The following is a 23,195-nucleotide window of genomic DNA, read 5'->3' as shown; positions in this document are numbered from 1 at the left end:
TCTACCACTGAGCTACAACGCCAGCCCCCCTTCCTTCTCTTTGAGACACTTTGTTACATACATGGTTTTTAAAATACCAAACTTACCTCTTTTTTTTTTGGTACCAGGGATTGAACGCAGGGGCACTCCACCACTAGCCACATCCCCAGCCTTATTTTGTATTTTATTTAGAGATAGGTCTCACTGAGTTGCTTAGTGCTTCGCTGTTGCTGAGGCTGGCTTTGAACTCATGATCCTCCTGTGTTAGCTTCCCGATCCCTGGGATTACAGGTATGCACCACCGCACTCCATCTGGCTACTCCTCCTTAAGCCTCTGGCTGGTTTCTCCTCCCATCACTTAAATGTTGGTGTGCCTCAGGGCCAAGCGCCCAGGCCACTTCTCTATGTACACATTCCCTGGGTTATCTCCTCCAATGCACTGCCTTTAAGGATCATCTACAAGTTCTGATGATGCCCACATTTGTATAGCTGCTAAATCTCCCCAGAAGTCTAGGCTCAGAAATCCAATCACCTGATACTCTTTTTTTACAAGTCTAACAGGCAGCTCAATTTTAACATGTCCAAAACTGAACTTAGGATACCATTCCCAAAAGTTCTGTCTTCCTCATCTCTTTAAACTGCCCAACACCAATCTTGTCCAAGGTCACACACACTGCCTCTGGCCTGGCTTCAGTTTAAACTTTCATTTCAAATTTAAATCATGGCAAGAGCTTCCTAACCAATCTCCAGTTGTTACTGTGGCCCACTTTAGTGTCCATCCTTGACACAGCGGAATACCAAATCCAAGTCAGTCAAATTACCTTTCTATCAAGAAGCCTCTCCTGGCTTCTCATCTCACCCAGAATAAAGGCACCTTACTCACTTCCTCTGCCCTCCCTTCCCATTGCCTCTTTCACTTGGTTTACTTGCTTCCGACCACAATGGTGTCTCCGTGGGACCTGGAACATTCCAGATAATTGACTGCCTTGGCCCTTTGTGCCTGCAGACCCAGCTCTACAGCTTGCTTCCTGACATCCTCTTGGTCTTTATATTCCAACGTCAGATTCTCAGGGAGGTCTTCTCTGACCTCTCTATTAAAATTGCATCCCCTGTCCCTCGCAATTCCTATCACCATTCTCTGCTGTAGTTTTCCTCCTGGTGGTTATCATTATATTATATACCTTACGTTTCACTTATGTATCTTGATCATTGTCTTGTTTCCCTCATTTGAATGTAGGAATTTTGCCTGTTTTTCCTCAATGCTGCATCCCTAGGATATAAAATATTTTCTGGCACATAGAAAGAATATAATTATATATAATTCTTTTTCTTTCTCTCTTTTCTCTTTACTCCTTTTTTCTTTCTTTCTTTTAGGTATAAAAAACAAATGTATGACCTGAGTGTAAAGATTTTGAAATGGGTCAGGAAAAGGTTTTGAAGGAAAATTGGGGAAAGTAAAATTAGAAGGTTAAAAATAAGTGGAAAGTGAAGATACACAACAGCTTTTAGGGTGTAGTCTAAATACTAGTCATCGTTTGTCCCCTGGTTCTACTCTGGTGGTTACCTGTGAAGATTAGATTTTAAAATTCACGGAACAGGAGAGTTACACAAGATCTTTGAGAACACTCTCACTTTACAGATGAGGAAGTTTTCCTTCTAAGTCATGTTGGCAGGTTTTAAATTATTCATTGCAACAAAGACATGGTCCACTGAGCTCAGCTATGCTAGCATGTGACATGCACAATCCTGGAATGAGGAAGCTGGCAACCTGAGCAGGGACAAATCCTTTCATACACAAAACACCAAAACGGAACAAGGATCTTTCCTCCCAATGTTTTTAAACAATGAGAATGTCCGTAGTTTTATTAGTCAAGCACACATTCTAAGGATAAATGTCCTTTTCTGCTTATATTAACTGTTCCTAGCTATGTAACTGAAGACAATACTACTGGTGGGAAAGAATTATTGATGGGTTCAGTTCATGGGAAAATAGGCAGCCTGTAGTTTTGGTAAATGTACAAATATCCAAACACAGAGCTAAAAAAACAGCCAGAGATAAAATAGACTAGAGAATGTGTCCATCAAACTGAAAAACATCCTTTGCAAGCTATAAAGTCAAGCTTCAGACTTTAAAAAAAAATTTTTTTTAAGTTGTAGATTGACACAATATCTTTATTTTATTATTTTTTTTTAATGTGGTGCTAAGGATCGAACCCAGTGCCTCACATGTGCTAGGCAACTGCTCTACCACTGAACTACAATACCAGCACCAAGCTTCAGACTTTTTAATCACCATAAATCTTTTTGGCAGATAAGCAAATCTTAGGCCAACTAAAGAGTTAGCGAAGTTAGCATCATTTATTTTATTTAAAAAATTTACTTTTTAGGGACTGAGGATATAGTTCAGTGGTAGTGTACATGCTTAGCATATGTGAGACCCAGGTTTAATCCCCACCAACCTCTCCCCACATAAAACTATTTTTCTCCAAAAGGAAGAATGATATCATAAATGTTAAAACATAGTTAATGTGTAATGATTCCAAAACTTAAATTCTTTACTCTGAGAACCATATCAGATATAATTTCAAAGCTGAAATTCTTTGAGAACTATATCAGACATAAGTCAGAGGATGAATATTTCTGTTCATTTTAGTTTATCAGTTTATTTCTAGAAACAAAATATCAAGCATTTGGCTGGGGAGAGTAACATAAACATGTTTTCTCTTAGATCTGCATTTATGTATATCGTACTTAGGGGAATATTGAGAATCTCTTCTGAGCACAGAGAAATTAACAATGGGAAAATAGGCAGCCTGTAGTTTTGCTAAATATACACAAATCCAAACACAGAGCTAAAAAACCAGACAGAGGTAAAATAGATCAGAGAATCTGTCCATCAAACAATAATAATGGGTTCTTCCCTTTTTTTTAAAATTAGGGACTCCAATTCATGTTTTATCATAAAATATTTTGTTAATTGTTTTAAGCTAACGGGAACTAGAAAGCATTTTGACTCTTACTTTTCAGTGAAACTGAAGCATGAATGAGATAAGATGATGGATATTAAATAGTTATATTGATAAATATTGTTATTAACTAAACCACGTGTAAAAACTTATATATTTAATTAATGACATGAGCTTCAGGTTTGAGGTAACTGGATGCAGGTGATTAATTTCTTTTTGTTTCTCATTAATTTGGAAAAACATATATAAATTTAAAACTAAACTTCCAAACATGAAGAGATTTCTGAACACAAAAATAGTTGATTCTGCTTTCCTATGTATTTTTCTTTCACTTTGCTAAGTTCATTCATTAATTTTTTTTGCATATTCACACAGACAAGAATAAACAGAATGGGGAAAATAGGAAAATGCTTTCTGAACAATTCTATTAAAAATAAAATGTAAAAATGCTCATTAAATGAGATGAAAATATAACATGGAAATCAAAGTGTGTGTTGTCTCATTACTTTGGCAGAATAACATATTAATTACTCTAAATTTTTATATTTATTAAAGGGAAATACAAATGTATATACTCAGTAGGTCTAAATCCTCTCTGAGAACTCATATTCTATAATTCTATAAAACTCAAGACTGAAATTACTTTTTATTTTTTATAAAGCAAGGAAAAGAGCTGTAATATTTCTTAACAGGCTACAAGTAAAAACTATGTAAAAATATTCACTTACCACAAGGCTGTCTTGATTTTCATGGAGCTCAGAAAGTTTTGAACTGGACTTTTGACGTTTAGGTTTGCTTCTTTCTCCAATATAATCAGAGGTGTTCTCATGTAATTTTTCTACTTCCTGAGTATTCAAGATACACTCATCGAGGCTGTTGAAGCCAGAAGGAATATTTTCTTTGTTGATAAGTCCCCTTGAATTGAAGAAAAAGCAGCTTAATTTTATTTTAAAGAGTAAAGGAAGTATTTTGTAATACTGCCACTGAATCATATATACCAGATGTCTGAAGAATCCCCAGAAATTTTAGTTTGCATCTTTGATCAAAATCTCAGTAGAGATCACTCCTAAGGCTTCCTGGTTCCCCAATCACATTAAAATAAATTATTCCTACAGGCATTCCTAGTGGCAAGGGCTGTTTCTGCCACAACTTTTGTATTTTACTAAAAGTAATTTGTATTCAAATAGGCAGAACAATGCAAGTTTTTAATAAAATTTCCCATTATTCATGGTAGGTGTTAATATAATATAATTTTTAATATTATAAATTAATACAATGTATGGGGGAAAATCAAAAGGAAATACAATGTCTTCTCTAGAGTGGGAATATTTTATTTTTATTTTAGAATGGGAATATTGATGTTCTCAAATAATATACATTCTGGTAGAAGCAAAATATATTAATATTTAAATCTCACTGAATTAGATAATCTTGGTAGAAATCATATTTTAATAAAAAATGCTGGGCTTGGTGGCGCACGCCTGTAATCCTAGTGGCTCAGGAGGCTGAGGTGGGAGGATCATGAGTCGAAAGCCAGCCTTAGCAAAAGTGAGGCACTAAGCAACTCAGTGAGACCCTGTCTCTAAATAAAATACAAAACAGGGCTGGGGATATGGCTCAGTGGCCGAGTGCCCCTGTGTTCAATCCCCAGTACCAAAATTAAATTTCTTAGAAATCCTTTTTTAAAAATTTTTGCAAATAAAAATGGAACAAATTAAACCATCAGCATAGCACCATGGCTTGGTAAGGAAGAAATGAATGAGATTTTATTCTCCCTCATAGTAAGACTGGGTTAATGTATCTAAAACTGTACCTTGAAATAAATTAATTAAAAAGTAAAAATAGATACCATATTTTACTGTCTTTCCAATCACATCTCAAAATGAAAGATAATATTAAATATTTATTCTGCAATATAAATTCACATCCTTGGGCTATAATGGAGTCAAAATTATGAATTAAATACTATCATAATATTTTCAAAGTTATATTATCTTGGGTAATTTTTAGCCCTAATATTTAATTTGGTCTTATTTTTTACAAGTCATCTCTCCTCTTCCTCCTCTTTCTCCTCCTCCTCCTTTTCCTTCTTATTTGATAGTAGGTAGATTGAAACCAGGGTGCTTTATTACCAAGCAAAATCCCCAGTCCCTTTTACTTTTTATTTATACTGGGGATTGAACCCAGGGGTACTCAACCACTGAGCCACATCCTCAGCCCTTTCATTTTTTATTTCAAGGCAGGGTCTTATTAAGTTACTTAGGGTCTCACTAAGTTGCTGAGGTTGGCTTTGAACTTGAGATCCTCCTGCCTCAGCTTCCCAAGTTGTTGGAATTACAGGCATGTGCCACCATGCCCAGCTCCTTTTGAACAGGGTCTGAAGTTTCTGAGGGTCTCAAAAATATGATGATGCTGGCCTCAAATTTATAATCCTGCCTCAGCCTCCATAGTTTCTGGGATTATAGGTCTGTACCACTGCAGCTGGTTTCTTTTCTACAACTCTTAATGTGGAAGTTATACATGTTTGGCATAATTATGTAAAACATAATCTATGAGAATTACCTAAGCATAAACTAATCAAAGACAGAAAGCAAAGCCAGCAGGGACTAACGTGCAAGCACACACACCTAAAGCTCACACCCCTCCTCTGCACAATGAGAGAGCACCTTTGGTATGAGTTTGGTCTTAAACTCAGAATCACATATTTACTACTTAAGTTCTGTCTTCCGATCACTCTTCATGTTTTCCCTAACTTCTGGGGTATGTGTCCAGTTATAATTTTTTCCTAGTGGTCCTTTCACACTTGAAATCACATTGCTGTTACAATGGACTGCATTGGGTCCCCTCTCAATTCCTTTGTTGAGCTGACACCTATAATCCCAGTGACTTGGAAGGCTCCAGCAAGAGGAACACAAATTTGAGGGCATCCTTAGTAATTTAATGAGAACTCATTTCAAAATTTTAAAAAGGTTGGGTTAGGGCTGGGGAGACAGCTCAGTGGTAATGCACCCCTGGGTTCAGTTTCCAGTACTACCAACAGAACAAAACAAAACAATTTTATGTAGAAGTCCTAAAGCTCAATGTGACTGTGTTGGGAGACAAGGTTTCTCAGAAAGTAATTAACGTCAAATGATGGGGGACCCTAAGCGAATATGAATGCTGTCCTCACATGCACAAGAAAAGACACCAGGAAAGCAGGTGCACAGGGGAAATGCACGTGAGGATACAGTGAGAAGATGGCTATCTGCAAGCCAAGGAGAGAGCTCTTGCCAGAAACCAACCCTTCTGGTACCTTGATCTTGGTCTCCTAGGCTCCTGAACTGTGGGAAAGTCAATGTCCGTTGTATAAGCCACTCAATCTGTGTATTTTGTTAGAGCAGCCCAAGTGGAGTAATATGAAAGCAAAAAATTATTTTAAAAAATCAAATGAGAGTTTATTTTATAATCTTTTGGGACAGTGTCTGAAATAAATCACTTCAAAATAAATACATGAAAATCTGATAGTGTAGTTGTGCTTATTGTGGAAATCCTGTTCTCCCCAAAGCAAAGTCTTTGTGTTCATGTGCATCAATGTGTGTCAGCCATTGTGCCCATGGGGAGCATGCATACACCATTTCTTAGATTTGATGTAAACTTAGATCTTTGGACTTCTCATTTTCATCACCTAGGTTTCACTTCCAGTTTTTTTTTTTTTCAGGGTTTTCTCCTCACTCCTGCATATATATGTAATATTCTAATACTACTAAACTATTTATTATCCTGCCCAATATAGCATGCTTTCGTTTTTACTTCATAGAATTTTAGATATACTTATACATTTAATTTATTTATAGCATTTGGCTTGGTTTTCTATTTCAATGTGTTTTGGAAGATTTCAACCATCTTCATTCAATTGATGCTTTGCTTTTTTGAAAAAAAAAATTATTACGAATTTCTTCAAATATGCAAAGTAGAGGGATTATCACAAAAAAACTTCCATTTACCCATCAACAAGATACTACAACATTTGTATTTACCTTGTAATGGCAGAATTTTTAAAATATTTATTTTTTAGTTGTAGTTGGACAAAATATCTTTATTTTATTTATTTTTATGTGATGCTGAGGATCAAACCCAGTGCCTCACACATGCTAGATGAGCATTCTATCTCTGAGCCCCAGCCCCAGCCTCCAGAATTTTTAAATAAATAAATCAACTCAACCTTTATATATAACAAATATGTTACTTACAGTTTTATGTTTTTAGTGTAGCAAATAATATGAGTCTGGTTATATTTCCTTATGAATTTAGACAAAGAGCAAATCATTTGCACCAAAATGATTTTCATTATATTTTCTTTTGAAATATAATCATCATTGACTTCAAGGATACTTTTTAACTGGCTGCAGTTCTAAGTTGTGAGAGGTAAACTGAATTTCTATTTTTTGAAATGGCTTTCAATCATTCCATAAGGCTAATAGTTTTGAATAGAAAATTACAAACTCTAGCTTAATTTTTCCTTATTTTTAAAAACAAAGCCTGATGAAAAGCTTAGATAAATGAATCCATTATGTATAAACATATACTATGAATAACTCATTTACCATAAGTAACTCTCCTGGGGTTACTCAAGGGGACCTTCATGGTGGCATTTCAAAGTCATGAAAGGAGGAATCTGACACCAAAGTGGAAATGCTGGATGAATCAGCCAATTGGAAAGGTATTAAAAGTAAAAGGATGAATGAAAGGAAAGAATGGAGCTAAAGGGAAAAAGGTTCAGAACAAGAGCCTTGGGCCAAGGAAAGTGAGAGAAAGGATGAAGGAGAGGGGGCAAGAGGAAAGGACTATGGGTCTGGGTCAAAGCTGGGTCAGGGGCTGGCATGGTGGCACATGCCAGTAGTCCCAGAGATTTGTGAGGGTGAGGTGGGAGATGCAAGTTCAAGTGTAGCCTCAGCAACTTAGCAAGACACTGCATCAAATAAACAAACAAACAAACAAACAAACAAATAAATAAATAAATAAAGGCTGAGGGTGTAGCTCAGTGGAAAAGTACCTGAGCTAAATCCCTCATCCCTCCCACCCCCAACACACAAAGCTGGGTTGGGCAAAATTGTAGCTCTGGGTCTTACAAATGAGCTTTGCTCCTTGAGGACCTGGGGAGCTGAAAGAAGGCACTGGAGGTGGGCTTGATGGTTAACTATTCACATTTGACATGACCTAGTGGGTTAGCTGGGATGGTTGGGCATTTCACGGCGACAAGGGTGATACAAATAAGGAGCACTGGAAAGGGACTTCTGCATGCTTAGTCCAAGGAAAAAGACTATGGTGGGACTGTTTGTAAGTTAGCTTGGTTATAGACAGTACCCCAATAGCATATAGATATCTATCCCCCAAGATTCTCTTATTCAGTGTTCAGTTGTGACTTAACCAGGACCAGGGACCAAAATGAGCAGTGGAGGAAAAACCAGAGAACAATTGAGGGTGGGGTTGGAGTTCTGTGGGCGTGGTCTGCAGATGATCAGCCTCTACCACTCTCCATCTCCTTTGGTTCCTCCAAGTTGCTAATTAAATACAATCCAGATAATTTCAGCAAAAAATGTCAGCCCATGGACTTGGGAAATTATATTTAAATTCAGACATATTTAAATGTCTCATATTTCTTGGCCCTGTCTGGCCCCTGCCCGTTTTTGACCTTATCCCCACTGTTCACCATCTGCTGCCACCAACCACCCACATCACCCTGTTCTTGCTATCTGCACACTACCACTTCCCACCCCTACTTGCTTTCCTTCTGTCCAAAGAGGGTGGAAAGCAAGATGTCATATACATCCAGGATATTTTAAAAATGCAAAGTGTTGCTACATACTATTCAGCAAAAAACAAGGCAGAGGGTAGGAACAGTGGTAAATGAATAATTCATACTTGCTGTATAATAAAACATAGGCAGAACACTAATTATATGCCTAACACTTTCTATAAAACTCAGTCAGTAGCCAATTTTAAATGCTATAGTTTTTCTATTTTCTAAGTGGAAGGTTATAAACACCCCTCCTATCCACCAGCTCTAAGACAAATGTTTTCTTTAAAAAAAGTACAGTATAAATTACTAGTAAAGTTAATGGGTTTTTATCATTAATAATGCTTTATTTTTGAGATTACATTTGTTAATATAGACCTTAGCATCTCAATGCTATACTGCATGGAATTTATTTATCTTTTTGGTTTTCTTTAAGCCAATAGAAGTTTTGTTTTGTTTTTTTGCCTAACAAATATTTTGATGAAGACTATGATTCAGGTGAAAAAAAATGAGGGGAACTTAGGTTTTGTTTAGTTTTTTACTTTAGTAAGGAGTTCAAAACAGTAAGAGGCTACAGTGAATAAAAATAATCTTAGAATTTTCAGGAGGAATCTGAATATAAGTCTATTATCTGTTAAAATTCTTTTTCTCGTGTATTTAAATTGTGATTATTAAATAATTTGATTGGTAGTTGTTCATCTGTATTTTACATTGAATCTTTTTAAAATTTTTTTTTCTCTTTATTTTTTAATTGAGCAGATTTACTAACCTGCTTATTAACAGCATTTCATGCGTCCCACCAAAACAAACATGAAGAAATAGTGTCCCTCCCATTTGAGTGCTTATAGTAACCAAAATAGATTTTCAAATCATTCTTTCTTATAGTAATTACCCTAAAAAATCATCAATGTAAGTGCTGTGAAAAAGTAAAATTTGAGGGAGAAAAAACCTTTTTGCTTATTTACTATTAAAAAAAAGATTGATTCAACTGAAGGAAACAGTTCCTTAATTTTGCTCAGTCATGGAAGTAACCCTGAATTTAGCATCTCAGTGATTATCTTTCCAGGTGTTTGGAAGGTGGGGTGGGTGAGAATCATCCTCTGTTGGTCAGGAGTTGACCAGCCTGGGAGATTATGCTGGGAATCTAGGTTGCCCTTTGTGTAATCAGCAGAAGTGATCTGTCTTAAGGGTATGAAAGAAGAACAGGACTTAGATAAAGCTTGGTAGAAGTGAAAGAAGGTTTCCTTGCTCCTGGTCAATATAGTCCATTTTATGTGTCCAAAGTGCTCACTAATAGTTCACTCTTGGACATTCAAGAGTGCTCATAGCCAGGCATGATGGTGCATGCTGTACTCTCAGCAGCTAGGGAAGCTGAAGCAGAAGGATGATGAGTTCAAAGCCAGTCTTTGCAACTTAGTGAGGCTCTAAGCAACTAGTGAGAACCTGTCTCAAAATAAAATATAAAAAGGGCTGGGGATGTGGCTCAGTGGTTAAGCACCTCAGGGTTCAATCCCTGGTATCAAAACAAGAAGAAGAAAACCAGAGTGCTCATGCTAGGATCTCAAAGAACCCATGAGAAGTCTTCTTGGGATAGCATACTTTTTTTTTTTTTTTTTTAACCAGGAATCGAACCTTGGGATGCTCAACCACTGAGACATATCCTTATGCTTTTTATATTTTATTTAGAGACAGGGTCTCACTGAGTTGCTTAGCACCTTGCTGTTGCTGAGGCTGGCTTTGGACTCACAATCCTCCTGCCTCAGACTCCTGAGCCATTGGGATTATAGGCATGTGCCACTGCGCCTGGAGCTTATCACTTTTTTTGTATAGTGAAGGCTTTGGAAATTGTGATCCTCATCCATCTTTTTAAAATGAGGTGATACTCAACTAAAGAAAATAAAATATATGGGACATTTTCTTAAGGTATATCCTAGTGCCCTAAGCCTTTGTTGTATTACTATTCTAAGAGTTCATCAGAATATTGACCCTTATACCCTGAAGATTTTGGTTGAAGTGGTAGAAGATGAAACAGAAAGAGGACAAGAGTGGTATTTCTTAGTTAGTAAACAAAAATGGAGCTTTTTTGTGGCCATTTCTATCAGTCCTTCATAGGAAACGCTGGGAGATTTGGCTTGAAAGGATCTGTTCATTTGTCATCCTGGGGGTCCTTTCTGTTCAGTCATCTTGACTCTTCCCTTTCTGCTTTTGGAGTCCACCCAGGTCCAGAAGTTCAATGGGCGACCTTGTGGGCATCCTCCATCTTTTGGTGGGGGGCAGGTCCCAGGTTACCCTGACCACTGCCTGTGTGTTTTACCTCTGCTCTATATCAAATCCTTTAATGGAGATTAAAACTCCTTGTAATACCCTTCCTGAAATGCGTATTGTGAGAATGCCTTAACGTTAGTCATTAAAATTAGAAAGAAGTTCAGCTTTTTGTCTTTTGATTTGATTTAAACTCAATCTTTCTTACACTAAAGCATAACCAAGTATCAGACTATTTCAGTGAGGTTCAATATCCTGGTTCATCTTCTGGTTAATAAACTAGTCTAACAATCAACTTAATGTTGACTAACGAGGAAATAAAAATGCCTCTAGACAGGCATATGTCCAGTTTCTCCTCCCATGGCTCAGTATCTCTCTAAATAAGACATTCCAGAGGAAGATGTGAAAATGAATTAAATCAGAGGTGGTTTCCCACAATGCACAGAACATCTAGAAGAAACAGGTGTTCATTCAGTCGCCTATGAATTTCTAAATGTGAACTAAGTTTAGAATGGTCAAAATGAAAACTTTGAAAGTGTTAACCTAAATACTGAAAAGGGAGAGAAGCGAGAGGAGTGACTGGAATATAGCAACTCATTCAGCTGTGTGTCTTTAAAAGAAGAAGAGAAAACTCAGGCAAAAAGCAGCATCAGCATCAACTTACTTATCTCTACAACAACGAACTTCATCCTGCTCCTTGGACTGGCGTCGTCGCTGTCTGGCAGAGCTGGAAGAAGATGCTGAAGAGGTTCCAGATTCTGAGTCCTCTGAACTTTGACCTCCAGAGCCGTTAACATCAAAAAGATGCTGTTCCACAGCTGACCGGATGGTTCTTTCTAAGAGTCTGATTAAAAATATATATATATATATAATTACAATCAAGCAATCAAGTTTATCATTGATGTCTTTTAAAAACACATGCCTGTACTTTTGGAAACATCTTTTTCCAATGGAAGGCCTTTCATACTTCATGAATGAAGACAGAGTATGTATGACACTTGAATCAAAAAATACTTGCAGCATGTACTTAAAACAAAATCGAACAATTTCTAGCAATTTAATAACTGTGCTTCTCATTTTTAGGGTCTTGGATTATTGATAATGCTCATGTCCAGCAACAATTATGAGTTTTTCAGGAAATAAGTATCATTTAATATAAGGCAGAATGAGGAAAGATTTTTTCCCTTATAGAATAATTCTTTTGGATTTCATACCAGTTCTGCAGATGACGATAATATAATTCATAAGGCAAACTGGCACAAATAATTTTAGGATACATTTTATATATATTATATACTTAGAATCCTTTTAAGATAAAATTATACATGGAACAATGATATTTGGAAAGAAAACAAACAAACAAATCCAGCTCATAAGAACAATTACAGCTCATAAGACATAATCTTTCCTAACCTCTAATTGGATAAATTATGCTGTATAAAATTGAAGCTGCATTCATACAAACACACTCCACAATATATTATTCAAGTTGGAAGGGTAGATTTACTTGTTTGACCTGGGAAAAGCAGGTAAATACAAAAGGCTGAAAAGAAGGCACGAGTAGATATGAATGGTTATCATTTTTAAAGCTATAGAATCTTTCAATGTGTCTAAAGCTTCTTTTATAACCATGCTATTTAATTTTGAATAAGATGCCATGGAAAATTCTCAACTTATACTCCTTGAAGCATGTTTTTCTTCACTTACAAAAGAATCACACAGATGTTTTTTAAATGCTTAAACTTAGAAGAAACATTCTCTAAAATAAAATAGCATTTTGGGAATTTAAGATTTTCCAAATGTAGTTTTATAAAAGACTCATTTATTTCATTCAACTTTTATTATGACTATTTAAGACAGTGAGTAAGTAGAATCTAAATTAATTTGGGCATTAGAACTATTTTACTTTATTTTATTTTATCTGTGTCCCCAATGACAGATTACCTAATGTGTTATGAAGGGATGTGAGTAAACTAATATGTACACACAGACCAACTTAAGATTTTCTAAACTGTTTTAGACATATAAGTAGGAAAGGATTTTAGGAAACAAAAAGAGCAAGAACATGTCAATTTTGGTATAGTTTTGGGATCTCTTTAAAATTGATAGACCTGAGGGAAGTCAGTCCTGCCCTTTGCTTGCTTCTTCACCTGAAAAGGAGGAACATAAATCCAGATCCATCCCGTTAGGCCCCAATTCATTCTAATTAATGCTTCTTCTAATTCTTCTCTCCTTCCTTATTATAACACATCCTTCCCACCTACCACACCTGATCCTTGCCAAGGAGGGACACTTCAAGAAGGCCTGCACGTGTCCCAACAAGAAGAGAATCTGGGTCCAGTGGCCCATGCCTGTAATCCCTGTGGCTTGGGAGGCTGAGGCAGGAGGATTTTGACTTCAAAGCCAGCTTTAGGAACTTAACTAAGCAATTCAGTGAGACCCTGTCTCTAAATAAAATATAAAAAAGGGCTGGGGATATAGCTCAATGATTAAGTACCCCTTGATTTAATTTCCAGTTTAAAAAAAAAAAGGAAGAGAGAGAGAGAGATGTGAGGGGCAAGGTCTTTGGGTCAGGAGCCATTCATTCAGTCATTTGACAAACACTGCATTGGGTCCTAATAAATGCCACACACTATTCTTGGTGTTAGGGAGTTTGCAATGAACACAACAGGCAAGGTCTTATGTTGATGGAGCTTAAATTCTCATAAGGCAAGAGAGATAACAAATATAGCAATGTAATGTCAAATAGTGGAAAATTCTCTAAAACAAAGGTTGGAGAGTGAGGACAAGTAACCAGGGATTCCCAGATGAAATGACCTTTGCACAAAAAGTGAATGATAAGAAAGTGCTGGCCAGAGAGAGAAACAGCCAGTGCAGAGACTCTGAGCCAGACATAAGCTGGCCTACTCCAGCAACAGGTTGGGTGGCTGAAGCATACAGAACAGCGTGGTCAGAGGGACCCCAGGGCCAAAACCTGTAGTTAGGATTTAATCAAAGTAAGTGGAAGCCCTTGGAGGAAACAGACATCCTCGGATATCAGGAATGGAACACCACCTCTGTCCTGTGGAGAAAGACTTGCTGCCATCACTAATTTGCTTCATTTTTTTTTTTTTTTTTTTTTTTTATCCCTGTAAAAAAGACTATAAAATTCTTGCAGTCAGAGCCCAAGGTTTACCCGACATTACACATCTAACTCTGCGCTTGGCATATTCCATACACTCAGTAAATGGAGGCACAATAAAATGAACGTAGGAAGTACACACATGGTTAATATTTCAACCTTTAACTACATTCTCCATGGCAAGATGCCCCCAGAGCACCTAGGCTCCTTTGCAAATATTAATTGACCCTGACATTATTTTTCACAAAGTAAACAAAAAGTTGGTGGTTTGAAATGGTGGCATTCTTTAGCCGCACACAGGACCTTATGCAGGAAGCACCGTAGTCCTCTCCTCTGCATTCAGGTGGCTTAAGAATCATCATATATGAATACACCACAGTGAATTCCACCTTTATGTACATCTATAAAGCACCAATTAAAAACAAATAAATAGAAGGAAGACCAGTAGAGGAAGGGGTCCGGGGGAGAGAGGAAGGAAAGGAAAAGGAAAGTTCTGGGAATGAAATGGAGGAAACTATATCCCATGCATGTGTGATTATGTCAAAATGAACCCTACTGTATCACTATAATGCACTAATAAAAAACAAGCGGTACAAAAACCACTGGTTGTCTATCATTTTCATAGTTCAATACTGTACAATTTTGAATTGCTTTTTTTCTGTTTAATAAATGGGAATGAGGAGTTAAAAAAAAACAAAAAACACAAAACACAAAAACTCAACCCAAATAACTTACTCTCCAGTTGTTGAAACACTGCTGACTTGGGACACATGAGCACTGTGGAGAAGAAGCAAAGAGAGAAGTCAGGTTAGATGAGGGATCACAGATGGTAAGCCAAGTATCTGAAGGGGATCCCAGGCTGGAAGAATCAGCCAGGTTCTGAGCGACCCTTGCACTATGTTTAACCCTCCCTTGCCAGGTGCCCATTTTCTTGCATTTCTAGAAATAGAGAGCGCCCCAGTTGTCTCTTCCTCAACAGTGGCCTCTCGCCTTTTTAGAAATGTCCACAGCAACAATTTCATAACAGATCTTGGAAAATGATCTTTTCACTCTCCCCCTACTTCCAAAGTCCTGGTTTAGGGGCTTTTCATTTTCCTAAAATGTTAATGAAGTTGTTACCAACTGCCTTCCTGAGACCTATCCCACAGATTCCCTGCTCTCCCAAGCCAAATCCATCTCCTCCTGGTCCCCAGGCCGGCAGATAGAAGCATCCATCATCTCAAACTCTGTAAGGTTCATCTTAACAGATGATTTGCAATCTTTTTTCTTTTTTTTTTTTTTTTGAGCATTTATAAACTTTCTCTACAATCTCATTTTTCCAAAGATTGAATACTTTCAAAAGAGTTAAAAAGTGGTCAGCATAAAGCAGAGAGTAATAGAAGTATTCAATATGACTGACAGCTTCAGAACTTTCTCCCTCATGCAGGCCACATGCACATACCCACAGCGAGGGCTGAGGCCTGTGGCCATTTTAAAGGTATTCATACCATGAATTTCTTCCATTCTGCCCTCTAGTGCTTCCAAATCAAGAATTGTGCTTTTTAAAAAGAGGTTAAATAAGAAGGCAGAAAACAAAACAAAACAAAACAAAAACCCCACAAAATGTTAGGTATGTTAAATGTCAATTTTACCTAGCAGTTTTCTCTCTTTTTCTTTCTTCCATCAAAGCCATTAATGGTCAATATTGATAATTTTCTTTCAGCTACTCCTAATACCCTAATTTACACTGTATAATTTTCAACACACGAACATGTCGCTTTCGAATCATCTGTTAGTTTTTTCTCCCATGTAAGTGTATAGCCTGTCTCTTTCAATTCAGAATCAAAGTGCCTCAAGGGATTATGATATTTTTCCTTTTCTTTCATCATACTCCCTAGCATGGCCACCACCTCACAGCAGGTACAGGACTCATTATCCCAGAGGTGATCAGCAAACTCACATTGGCCACACAGAATTTTCTTTTGTTAAAACTGCAGCTCTTTGTTATGGTCGCTGATAGGAAAGCCATGAAAACAAGCTACTGTGCAAAAGAACACTGATGTGAAGAATCATAAAGTAAACATGTAAAAAAATAAATAAAATGCCCTAAAACTTACTGAATACTTACTATGCTTCAGACTCTGTGCTAAGTTCTTTTTACATAGATTTCCTCAGGGTTTACAACAGCCCTATGAGGTAGGTGTTATTGTTTTCTTTGTTATCAAGTTCAAGAGATTGAGTAACTTGGCCATAGAGCCAAGAAATAGATGAGCTACAATTTGAACCAAGTAAGTTTTAGCTCAGCTCTTTAGCTCTTAATCACTACACTACACTACACTACACTGTCTTTTAATCCATTACTCACTAGAGAAAAAACTCACTGGAGTCATCTTTGTCTATGGAGACAGTATTTTATTTTGCTTTTAATCACAATCATTTCTCCTCTGCTTCATGATGGCTGTTATTCAGAATGGTTCCCAGGCTACATAACCAACAGTAAATCCTCTGCTGCTCTCTGTCCTCAGCTGGAACAGGCAGTCCCTGCTTTTGATGTTTTGTGGTTCACCCTCTGTAAATCCAACCCTGTATAATTAACTCTTATACTCCACTTCTCACTACAGTTACACAATCTTGGTTTTGGGAGCAGGGACCAATGTTAATAATGACTCAGGGGGAAACCTAGAAGAGGAGAAGGAATGTAGATTTGCTAGATGCTAAAAAACATTCCAAAGTCAAGTTGTTAGCCAGTTAGCCCCCCAAGCCATCTCAGAATGAAGAGATGTACTTCTCCTCCCTTTCACACATTTTTAAAAATCTTTTTCTTTTTTTTAATTGATTTAAAAAAATGACAGCGGAATGCATTACAATTCTTATTACACATATAAACCACAATTTTCATATCTCTGTTTGTATATAAAGTATGTTGACACTCAATTCGTCACACACAATTTTGTAAAGATTTTTTTTGTAGTTGTAGATGGACAGAATGCCTTTATTTTATTTGCTTATTTTTATGTGGTACTGAGAATTGAACCCAGTGCCTCACGCATGCTAGGCAAGTACTCTGCCACTGAGCTACAGCCCCAGCCACTTTTTCACACATTTTTGACTTGTGCTTCTTTCCACATGAATATGTGTGTGTGTGTGTGTGTGTGTATACTGTATGTGTCTCTATATATGTAATACACGTGCATATATGTGCCTATGTATAGTATAAACACACATACATATATTTTGCCTTTATATACATATATATCTATATGTCAGAGGGATATAAAAAATATACAAAAATGTTTATATGTGTGTACATGTATACATGCATACACACACACACACACACACACACACACACACATTTGAGTTGCTGGGGATCAAACTCAGGGCCTCACATATGCTGGTCAAGTACTCTGTCTACCAATGAGCCACATTCCCAGCCAGATTCTGCATTTTTAATAAATTCGCCAGTGATCCTGCTGTTTTGGGTTTTGTAGAAGACACCTTGAATAGCAAGACTTATATCCTTGCAAGTAAAATTCTTTAAAACTTTAATTACTTAGGTATCACATGGCTATTTTAAAACTTTCTAATCTAAGTGTTAAAAGTACGATATGAAAAATTCATGCCAGCAGTAGTGAATAAAGTCAACACAATAAAATTTCCTTTACAGCTTAAAATAAAAATGATCTGAGCAATCTATATCAGTCATAAGAAGCCTTTCTCAAAATACAAAAGTAAATAAATAAATCAATAATAAAACCAAATAATTAAATCATATTCATTTTTTCTAGCATATTTATTTTAGGTCAGATGTATAATTAATTTATATTTTTATGTTTTTAAATAGTACTTAAAATATAAATTGATGTTTTTAATAGTATTTTGGTATTTCCAGTTTATGTATTTCATTTTTTTTTTTTTTTTTAGAAATTAAGAGAAGGGAACACTTTCCATTGGGAATCAGAAAAAGTTTTGGTCTTGGCTCTGCAGTTAATTGGCTGAAATCATAGGCAGGTTGTTGGTTAGCCTGGCTGCTTTGGGTTGGTTTCTTCATCAGAAAATGAAAGGCCCGGCTAGGGAATTTCTGTGGTTTTTGTTTAGCTCTAAAAGTTTATAACACTATCTCAAATTCAAGTTTATTGTCCTAAAATTTAGATCATTACGAAAGACAAAACTGCATATTTAGTTTTATGGCTATATTAGTCAAATTTATGGTTTATGAGATGCCAAAATGACTTTGGTCAGGTATCTAACCACCTCCGTAATTCCTGTGGGATGTGTTTTATAACAATTCACCAACAACAAGATTTCTAAGAAAATTTAATGACAGCAATAAGGATAAAGATTTCTTCCATAGCTATAGTTGCCTCATGAAGAAAACTCCAAGACACAAACAAAAAAAGCAAAAGCATTTAAATTATAAGCTAAAGCGAAGGTTTCCTTCCTCCATGTGTAGCTTGTTTTTTCATCCTCTGTGCACAATAAGAATGCATTTTTCAGAACCTTTGACTGACTTGCTAAGAAAATTTCTTTCTTACTCATTGTAAACATGGATATGGAAGGGCTCATTTCTAATGTTGATAAAGCAAGTATCAAAAATTGAAAGTAGTAGGTTCATATGTAAACCCCAGTGTTACAGCCTATTTCATTACCCAGGCCTACTGTTACTGATGAAGCAACTGAATACTGTTTTGGTATGGTCATTTAAAATAGTCTAGGCTGACTCTGAAATATGTTCTAGGATATAAATATCTTCAGTCTTTATTTCTATTAGCAAAACTCAACCTCCAATTCCTTAAGCCAATTTTGCTTAGTAACATTGGTCTCTCAAATCTGCATGTGGTAAAATGCACAGATGCCTGTTGACGAGTGATTCCTTAAATAGATCTCTTGATTTGAAATGGAGAAACATACACACAAAAGGAAATAAGTTTCAAATCTACAAAAACAAGATATCTTGAAAAGGCATGAATTCTGTGTATCCTCTTCTATGGCCTGTAAAAACTGCCTATAAATACTGCTGTTTTAATAGAAATCAATAGGGTCTAATGGAATCATTTCTCACTAATATAACATTTATGCTTACTTGAGTAAGAATTGAAAAGACAATTATTTGGGATTTGTTTAAATAAGCAAACATAAGTTACATCAAAATAAAATGAAACTCTTAATTTCCCCGATTTAACAACAACAACAAAAAATCAGTATTCTTAGTATCATCTTAAAATACTGAAAGTTGATAAACAGTGTCAACATTGTTGAGAACTGTAAAATTTATTTGTAACTGTATAATGACTTTCAAAATTTTTCATGATTTTAGTTCATTTAGATTATTATACATTAAAACAAATACACTTAATGTTAAATATTTATTTATTCGTTTTGCTTTAACATTTAGCTATGATTATTATGCAGAAAGTTAATGGAATATTTATAGTGTTTCAACTTGGATAATATTAACCACCTTCTGTGAAATATTTTTGAATTTTATTTAAATTTTTTTAAAAATTTTTTTGATATTGGGGTTGAGCCCAAGGACACTTTGCCACTGAGCTACATTACCAATTCCCATTCTGTTTTTTTATTCTTGAAACAGTTTTGCTAAGTTGCCAAGGTTGGCCTTGAATTTGTAATCCTCCTCTCTCAGCCTCTAGAGTACCGGGTACACTTTGGTTTTAAATTATATACTATATATACATAATATACCAGAACATAAATTGAAAACATACTACATAGATATGACTTCAAGAAGAACATATTCTTATACTTTCATTAACTTTACACTTACAATTCTAATTATTAGTAGTATTCCTTTTTCCCCTTAAATTTACCAGGAGTGTTTCTAATTTATACTTTCATATTTACTCCCAAAGAATCAGTTCTTCAGGGGCTGAGGGTATAGTTCAATGGTAGGGTGGTTGCCTAGCCTGAGCAAGGCCCTTGGTTCAATCTCAGCACACCACACACACAAACACACAGACCCCAAATAAATAAATAAATAAATAAATAATTTTTAAAAAAGGAAAAGGACCACTCTTTACATATGTTTCTAAATTTTTTTAAACCTCCCATGTAAGAGACAAAATTTAGAATTTCATTATTTTCTTTGTCACCAATACTTAGTATCAGATCACTATTTCTTTAATTAGCTGTATATATATATAATATCTTTGATTTCTACCTTTATTTCCTACTAATGTGGTTTCTTCCCTAGGATACTAGTTTCCAAATGGGCTTTTCAATCACTTCAGACCTTACTTCTAACATAATTTATTATATAGATTTTATCTTTATCCTTTTTCTTTTCATTCTGAAAGCATTTTTCAAGTTTCCTTTTCATTATGTACTTGATTTATTTTTAAAAATTTCTGCTCTTTATAGCTTTGCAGGCAGTTTTGAAATATCTGCTAATAAATTTCTAAACTCTTCTTTCCCTCATTTCAGTTTTTTTTTAAATGTGTCTTTCTATTTCCAGTTCTAAACATATTCTCCCCTTACAGCTTGCCACTAATGTTTCAAAGAGGTTGGTAAGGTCCTGGAGCATTTTATTGAGAAGATTAACGATATTACTTGTCAAGTTTTCCTCTGAATCATAATAAACAAACAAACAAACAAATAAATAAAATCTTTGGAATCTGTTTTTATGAGAGTCCTCAGGGCTAATCAAATCATCATTTCCATTAGTGTGTAATTTCTCTTTGTTAGTTCCAGATAGTTTCCTTCAGTTAAGTGGTACTTAAGGGGGAAAAAAATTAATCCAGGCAGAACCATTGCCAATATCCTGGGAGAGTAGATGGGTCTTAGTTTATATCATTGTCCACTTGGCTTCGGGCAAATGCTCCCTCTTAGATTAGCCTGGAAGAGCCAGTACATGAGTCTGCCAGAGAACAATCAACAAGGCCTACTTAGGTGGACTCCCGTTTCCAATGTTAAGACTAAGCTGGAGAATCAGGAAAAAAATAGTTTGTTTTTGTGCAGTGTACATTTGAAAGCACTCATTAATTCCAATGATCTGCCTGCTTTTAGCTCTTTCTCAATGCTTGTGTTAGATGACTAACATCCCAGGGGGATCCTCTCTCTTTATGGTTTTCTTTGTGGAACATTCTAGTCTTTTAATGGATAATGAAAGAAAGAAGCTGATGGGGGCAGAGAGGTGAAAAAGAACACACAATTCAACTCTGGGTGATTCAGAAAATAAGTTTCTACTTAGTTGGGGGGAATGTCACTTGCTTTTCTGGTCAGGGCAATAGACAGTAGAAGGAATCCAAGTCTATTTCCCCCACCTCCTTTCCTTCTCTCTTTGTGTCCATCTATATGGGTTAGATGGTGGAATATGCAGTCTGCAAGGTAAAAATACATTTCTTAGTCCATCTCCATTGAGAGTGAAACCTTTTTTTTTTTTTTTAAAGAGAGAGAGAGAGAGAAGAGAAGAAAGAGAGAGAGTTTTCGGTGGACACAACATCTTTATTTTTTATTTTATGTGGTGCTGAGGATCGAACCCAGCGCCCTGCGCATGCCAGGCGAGTGCATTACCACTTGAGCCACATCCCCAGCCCAATAGTGAGACCTTTGGCATGGCTTTTTAAATTATTGCTATAGAGCTCTCTCCAGTTTTTGTCTTTTATACCATTCTTGAAATTTAAAGGGGAAACTGGAAGAAGGTACATCAGGCAAAGGTAGTCTGCCCCCGTATAAGCTAGAAGCTTACATTTTCTTAAAATCTTAAGTTCCCATAAAGAGAAGTCCATACAGAAGTTGGGAAAATGGGGAATGAATAACAAGAGATCTAGGCAGAATGGATATAAAAGTTTCATTTTCTAAAAATTTTCCTTTGCTTTATCATGCTGATGGAAGGCATATGAAAAGAAGCATTATAGATTTATATACACTATCTTTTTCAGTATAGTCAAAATATATGCCTAATATTTTCCCTTACATTGACAGAATTAAACCCAGAATCTACATTTATGTCTTACTATGCAAAAAAAATATGACTAGTGATTCTCAGATATCAAGAAGTCTCATTAGAGAGTTCCTTAAAAATTTTATGATGCAGTAGTAAAGTTTTAACATTCTGTAGCTATACTGGTGTTCTGGCTCAGTGGTTTTCAGCTAGAGGTGTGCATCAAAATCTCCTCTGATGATTTTAGAAAATATAGACATTCATCCCATCTGAGACTGAGAATCTTTCCCAGAGAGACTCAATCATTAAAGACCTCCATGTGCTTTAAAACTCTTAGGGTGGGTATTATCAAAAAACAAGAAATAACATGTGTTGGTGAGGATGGTAACAAATTGAAATTAGTGCATAACTGGTAGAAATGTAAAATGGTGCAGCTGCTAGGTGCGGCAGGAGGGCAGTTCCTCAAAAGATTAAATATAGAATTACCACATGATCTGGCAACTCTACTTCTGGGTATAGCCGTAACAGAATTAAAAGCAGGGACTTACTTGAACAGACACGTGGGTGCCCAAGTTCATAGTGGCATTATTCACAACGATCAAAAGATGAAAGCCACTCAAGTGTCCATTAATGGGTAGATGCAATGTTTATAACAGTGAAATTATTATTCAGCCTTAAGAAAGAAGAAACTTCTGACACATGGTACACCATGGATGCACCTTGAGGATATTATGCTAAGTGAAATAAGCCAGTCACAAAAAGACAAATACTGTATGAGTCCACCCATATGAGGTACCAGGGTAGTGAAAATGACAGAGACAAAAGGTAGAATGGTGATTACCAGGGGCTGGGGTGGGAAGAAAGAAATGTGGAGTTAGCTTAATGGGCATAGTTTTAGTTTTGCAAATTAGAAAGGGCTCTGAAGGGGCTGGGGATGTGGCTCAAGTGGTAGTGCGCCCATGCCTGCGGCCCGGGTTTGATTCTCAGCACCACGTACAAACAAAGATGTTGTGTCAGCCGATAACTAAAAAATAAATATTAAAAAATTCTCTCTCTCTCACTCTGTCTTTAAAAAAAAAAAAAAAAAGAAAAGAAAGGGCTCTGAAGATGGGTGGTGGTGATGGCTATACAACAATAGAAAGTACTCAATACCACTGCACACTTACAGTGTACTTAAAATGATAAATTTTAAGTATCATGTATTTTATGACA

At 36.1% G+C, this 23,195-nt stretch overlaps 1 protein-coding gene across 3 annotated transcripts in view; it reads right to left on the bottom strand.

Annotated features, from left to right (window-relative positions):
- Fam13a (family with sequence similarity 13 member A) overlaps positions 1 to 23,195 on the bottom strand; it is a 99,639-nt gene that overhangs the window by 52,981 nt on the left and 23,463 nt on the right. For all 3 annotated transcript variants that reach the window (XM_076864841.2, XM_076864839.2, XM_076864840.2), the window contains 3 exons: positions 14,840 to 14,881; positions 11,648 to 11,827; positions 3,674 to 3,860 (listed from right to left, as the gene is read on the bottom strand). In XM_076864841.2, the coding sequence (XP_076720956.1) occupies positions 3,674 to 3,860; positions 11,648 to 11,827; positions 14,840 to 14,881 (409 nt within the window). The remainder of the gene's footprint in view (positions 1 to 3,673; positions 3,861 to 11,647; positions 11,828 to 14,839; positions 14,882 to 23,195) is intronic.

Source organism: Callospermophilus lateralis, chromosome 8, assembly GCF_048772815.1.
Source record: "Callospermophilus lateralis isolate mCalLat2 chromosome 8, mCalLat2.hap1, whole genome shotgun sequence".
NCBI classification, from domain to species: Eukaryota; Metazoa; Chordata; class Mammalia; order Rodentia; family Sciuridae; genus Callospermophilus; species Callospermophilus lateralis.
Note: the sequence above shows the minus strand (reverse complement) of the source record. Positions and strands in the feature narration are given on the sequence as shown.